Here is a 6,368-nt window from a genome sequence, read left to right on the forward strand (position 1 = left end):
GGTGACAGGAGCCATGGGAACCAGCCTGAGATGAAACGCAGGAGAGAGGAGGAGAAGAAGAAGACCGTGTCGCTGACCAACAGGCTGCGAATGGACGTCTTTAAAAAGGTGACTTTGCCCATCATCACGAGGAGTTTGTTTCTGTCAGTAAAGATGAAAAGATGACAGGAAGGCTACAGTTCCTTCCGATAGCGTTTCTGATCCACTTCCTACCTTTGGTGAGCGTACAGGTGTGGATGCCCCTGCTGTTTCACAACTATTGTGCTGCATAAACAAAAACAATACTGCTGAATTTCTGCTAATGCTGACTGCTACTTAAATGAATTATATCATGATAAATTAGTATTACGTTAAACAGACAATTGAATGCAAAAGTTTGGGCATCTCTGTGGAAATGACAGAGTTTGTTGATTTTTTTAAGTGAAAAGAAGTAAATAGCCCCCCTGCATAGGCTTACTCCAAATTGTAATACTGTGTTACTGCATGACATTCCAAAACCTACTAGTGGAGGTAAACCTTCTATAATTGTCCTGTTGTAGAAAACCTACGGTATGAGGAGGTAAACCTTCTATCATTGTCCTGTTGCAGAGAACCTACTGTATGAGGAGGTAAACCTTCTATCATTGTCCTGTTGCAGAGACCAACGTCTTGTAGGGCTCAGTGTCTTGACTTACTGCATGACATTTGCATTCTGATTAAGCTGATATATAGAGGCACCCATTCCTTCTTTTATTTGTATGATGTTTCCTGTGCCTCTGGCTGCTAGAACATCCCCAGACTGAATCACCCACCTGCATGCTTACCGGTTGGCAAGGGATTCTTTTCATCCCCATGCAGCTCCTTTTCTCTCCCATACCACCTTTGGTGATTGGAGCCAAATAACACAATTTGAACTTAATCTGCTCACAGCACCTATTTCCCAAATGGCCCTGGCTTATCTAGATGTTACTCTGCAAACTTAAGATGGCATTTTTAAGGCAAACCCTGTTTGTGCAAGCAGCACTGCACAGTGGAATGGTGCACCACCACACCGGTGTCAGACACGTCATCCTGGAGGTCTTTTCAGTCATATGAGGGGATTGGTTGGCCTTTCTGCCAAGCAGACATGTACGTAGTTTTATCTGAAAGTATTCTTTGTTAAAAGATCTTGCCTTGACTTCCACAGTTACCCTTAGCAGCCATTTCTTAATAACATTTCAGTCATTGGAAATGGCAATGGAAATGCTTTGATATTGGTTTCAATCCTTCTGCTGCTTTCTGGGCATCAAATCCTCTGTCCGATGTTGAGAGGGCATCAGATCCTCTGTCAGATGCTGAAAGGAGCCTACTTGTGTTGTGTGTTGCCGCTTTTGGAATTGCCATGAGCTGACCAGGGGAGTAACTATAGGGGGTGCAGCAGGTGCGGTCGCACCTGGGCCCGTGGGTCTTGGGGGCCCGTAGCCGGGGCCCATAGACATATTTATGTCAATCTAAATAGTCTGAATAGCCAAGTCGCATTGCAAAAAATACTGATTTATACCCATATTCAGCAAAATAATTACACTGCCAAAAATAGCTACAGGTAGATTAGTGACCTACCATGACAGTTTCAAGTGTTATAGGCTGAATATGTGCGCGGGGGGAGGGGGCGTGGCGGCGGCGGCGGTTACAAACATGAAAAAAAAAACGGGGGGGGGGAACGTAGCTGGAGATTGAATGTCTGAAGGGGGTACGGGACTGTAAAATGTTTGGGAACCACTGCCTTACGCCACTGACTAGGGCCCGTCATAATAGCCTGCACCTGGGCCCGTCGTAACTACGATACACCACTGGAGCTGACCATTCAGAATAACAATTCCTGACCTACTTTTCAAGTCATAATGAGTTGATTAAGGCCTAACAAGTTAATGTTATGCTCTGAGATTTTAAAGTGAACGGGTTCCCACATTCTTTGCACGTGCCATAATTACTGTTCTTTTTTTTCTACTTTTAGTACCAGTGAAGAAACAGTGAAGTAATTCTCCTTTTGAAATGTTTCTTTGCTGCAGGGGTTCTTTGCTTCTTTTCACTTCATAAATCATCAAAATACATATTTTTCTCTGAGGTGCCCAAACCTTTGCACATAACTGTATCTCAACACAGTCCATTTTCTTAAAAATAAGAATTTGGATCTTGTATTGTCATTGTAATGGCTTTATCATTTATTGAATTATGAAATAATTTGATGATGTAGCCTCTACCGCTAGTTCATTCACTTGTGTCCTCAGCAGGGGGTTTGTGAGACATGTCTAATCATTATTCCGATGAACAGGTGGAATTGGGCTCTTTGTGTTGAATACGAATCTGTCCTTACCAGCACTGGGGCTCCCCCAGGCGCTGATGCCTAATTGCAGGAACTATTTGGATTCTTAGAAACCCCATCACGACATGGAGGAACCACAGGCAAATGGCATACACCTTTGTCCTACACGCTCATTTAAACTCAAGAAAGGGCAAACAAGTAATAACAAAGCCAATTTTTAATATTCAGTTTTTCTTTCTAGGTACTTTTCCTTTTTCTTTTGTTTAATTATAGATGTTATGATGTAATTATCCTGCGTCGCCTGGAGACAGGCTAAGGTTAATTCAAACCTTTGGGACACAGAAATGTGCCACACAGGAGCGGTATGATTAGAATCAGGAACATTATGATGGCAGGTGCTGTGTGTTCATTTGCAATCAGGCACCATCCAGGCCACCTGCTGTTCCCTCAGGACCAGAAGAATCTGAACCGTGCACAGCAAGCAGAGAGCTCTTTCAGATTATTAATTTGTCTCTGATCCATGGATTTCCCCCTCAACCGTTTATTCCATTTTACAGTGCTCATCTGAATCTGGATATCTATGTTAGGTATCACCAGGCGTGTGTAGTTTATCCCTCTGATGAATTTCAGTGACCATAAACTGTAATACAGGCTTGTTTTCATACTTAGCTGTCACTGTTACCTTTCCAAAAGCATCAATCTTCTATCTTCATCAATCAATCTTTTAGGTATTCTTAATTCCTAATTCCTACGTATTCTTCAAAATGTCGACACAGCATATAACAATGGAGTGTTCTGCCAATGATTCTTAATACAAAAACAATTCGCCTAGTAAAAAAAAATTGTCAGAAAATGTGAATTGATTAGCCACAAGGGGGCACTGTTGTTCACAAATCAGAGGCCTGAGAGTGCTTCGGTAACAGATTAAATGTCTGACACTGATGTATTCCCTACCTGTAAAATGTGTCAGCACACCTGCTAGTTACTATTTTGATATCATGACTGTTTAAGATTAAGCATGAATGTTTTATAAAGATTTGTTAATATTGAGTAATTTTTAAAGGACATGTGAACCCATAAAAGTAGTGGATAATAAGTGATTTTAAGCACCAGTTTATGGGGTTCAAGAATATCTAGACATATGAGCATAACCAACACCTACAACCAGGTGTTAAGATATAGTTTGGAGCCTTGAACTAGAGCAACGCCTTTTAAATGATATAGGTCTAACTAATAGGTCTGCACAGCTCAATAGTTATGTCTCCAAATGTTGAGTCTCCTCAAAGACAATGTCTTCACAAGATGCAGCTCATTTAGTCAAACTGTGAACCAAGATACACATAACCGGTCTACAGACATTTTGAGAATTAAGTTTTTTCCAGAAATTAAAAATGGTCAGAAAATCTTGTAGAGTTGAAACAGACCTCTGGGTCTAATATGTTTCAGTGTACTCAAGAATTCTGACTCTTGTCCAAATGACTCTTCCGTTGCAAGCCAACATAAACATTTTGATGGTTAGTGAACATCTTAAAATCAAGTGATTTACCAATCCCAATCCCGACTCATTTTTAACTATATATCTCCACTCATTGGATTTAAAGAATACACATTTTTAACAACATGACAAGCTTAAATAGGCATTTTTAATGAGAGTGACGTCGTGCTTCAAATGTAACTAGTTTTAGATTATTCAGTATGAGTTTGCAGACGAGCCCATGCTGTGTCTTATGTGAGTGTGTGTGTGGTGGAGGAAATGTGTGGCAGGGCCATGGGCTTCGCTTCTGTGGTGGCCAGACGCATGGGGCCACGCTGAAGAGCTCTATTGTGCTGGGAGTGTATGGGCCCAGTGTTCAGATGGGAACAAACAAGCCTTTACTGCCAGTGGCCTGGCACAGTAGGCTGGTTCCACTGCAAGGCGAGAGGCCACACACACATACACAATGAATGCATGAATGCAGGCACATCTTTATGTGCATGTTCCCACCTGTGTCATACACACATCCTCATATGTGCAGACACGTGGGTGATGTTTGCATGCACACACACACACACACACACACACGCACACGCACACACACACACACACACGCACACACACACGCACACGCACACAGATACAAATACACACTCATATGCATGCACATATAGACACATACACTGTCTCTTTATTAGCAGGACAGCATGTGCTACACAATACATTTCATCCTCCATTTTTCTTCCTCTTGCTCCTTATCCCTCTATCCCTCTGTCTGCTGTTTTCCGTGTCTATCTGGAACCCTCTCTTAGTTTACACACAGATGCACATGCAAACAGACACCCCTTTCCCAGGCTCTCCCCCTGGATGGCGCCCTGTTCACTGGGCCGTGAGATCATGTGGGCTGAGAGGGATTCTGCCACCCCTGTAAACATGTCTGGCCGGGGAGACCCACAGGCCTGGCCGCTCGGCTCGCCCTGCCCAGCTGACTCAGGGAGATAGTGGGGCTGGCCCTGGAAGGGGAGTCTGCAGCGCTGAGCTTTGATTCAGTCCGTTTCATTATGCTTGAAAGAATATAAAAAGTAGGAGAGAAACAGGGTCATCCTGGGATAAACAGGGACCAGGACTTTGGAGTTTACTACCATGCCTCATATTTAATGTGTGCACAACATGATATGTTAATTAACGAATGTATAATAAGTAATGTTAATGAGATTTAGCTATTGAACCAAATGTTCAGAGCAAGGCGTTCATAACTGACTATACATTTACTTTCAGTATGTGTCCCACACGGAGTGGCTCACCCAATGAGTTTCACCTGGGTTCATTCTTAACACATGTGCTGAGAGTGTGGTGTGTGTTCTCTGCAGAAACTGTTGGATCAGCTCCTCCACAGAGCTACAGACTGAGGACCCACCGAAGACCAGAGCTCCTTCACTATTTCGTCTGAGCTTTCCCTGGAAACATCTGGAATCCTCATCACCCACGCCAACAGCTGCACCTCCAGTGCCTCTCTCATGCTATATGCAGAATTTCCCCATTCCACAGTATCGCAGAGGACTGAACTAATTGTTTGAGATGAACTGCGGTTGCCTAGAGGAACCAGCCAGTGTCTTGGAGATGGTTGTGAAGACACAGACATGTCCTTTATGCTGATAATATTATGTCCACTACAGCGCTAATTGAGCACCTTTACCTGGGTGTCTGTTCTATGGAGCACATGAGTAGGCCGGAGACCTTCTGTTCATAATTTCACCACATTCGAATACAATGAGAAGCATGTGCTGTGACTGCAAATAAAATCAATATAAATTCAAAAGCAGCATAGCCAATGTGATCGAGTCACCGCACACTGATGAAGTGCTGTATGTGTCCTTTGTGTGTAGACTCATTTATTTGTGTGATGTCATATCCCGAAGGACCACATTGGATCTATGCATTCTGCTGATGATGTTAAAGTTTTGAATTGAAAGTGTCATTAAATTTGCATCTCTTTCTGCTATACTGCTATATGGGTGAGCTATATCGCTGACGAGGATTTAATCCCTGCTCTTCAGTGCCCTCCTGTGGTAGAAGTGGGTGGATGTGAAACGGGTACTGTAATGGGGAGCAGACCGAACGGGAGGCCACGTAGGCTCGACTCTGGGGTCCTCCTGTTTACTTCGTTAGGCTCCTGGCGAGGTAGAGGGCACTCCCTCTCTTTAGCCATCAGCCTAGGGCTCCAGGAATGTGACCCCTCCAAATGGGAATTCCCTACTAATGGAGCACAGTACACAGCACTGCTGAATGGGGCCATTGTCTGCAGGCTATGGGGATGTGGGATGAGCAGCCATGACTGTTTTAGATGAGTCCCTCTTATCAAAAGCCTTCGACGGGCAGACCTTTCCCATGCTGCCCTTTTGCACAGGGCATAAATCAAAGCCGTCTGCAATTTGATCTACATTGGGAAAGCCCCTGACTGAGACTGAGAACAGGATTTTAGGCTTATTTGAAAGACAAAAAATATGGATGTACATTATTATTCTATTGAATATTTTGGCTCTCACCATATATAATTCACAATTGAGCCTTTATTTTAGAATATTTCATCTGGTCCCGCTGGCCTGTTTAGTT

The 6,368-nt window shown here is 43.3% G+C and overlaps 1 protein-coding gene across 1 annotated transcript in view; it reads left to right on the plus strand.

Moving 5' to 3' along the window:
* The window catches only part of c23h10orf90 (chromosome 23 C10orf90 homolog), a 19,645-nt gene extending 14,061 nt beyond the window's left edge, over positions 1-5,584 (plus strand). The window contains exons 10-11 of the mRNA XM_031561451.1: positions 9-108; positions 5,126-5,584. Of these exons, the coding sequence (XP_031417311.1) occupies positions 9-108; positions 5,126-5,164 (139 nt within the window). The 3' untranslated portion in view covers positions 5,165-5,584. The remainder of the gene's footprint in view (positions 1-8; positions 109-5,125) is intronic.
* Positions 5,585-6,368: the final 784 nt, after the last annotated feature.

The sequence above is a fragment of the Clupea harengus genome, chromosome 23 (genome assembly GCF_900700415.2).
Source record: "Clupea harengus chromosome 23, Ch_v2.0.2, whole genome shotgun sequence".
NCBI lineage: Eukaryota > Metazoa > Chordata > Actinopteri > Clupeiformes > Clupeidae > Clupea > Clupea harengus.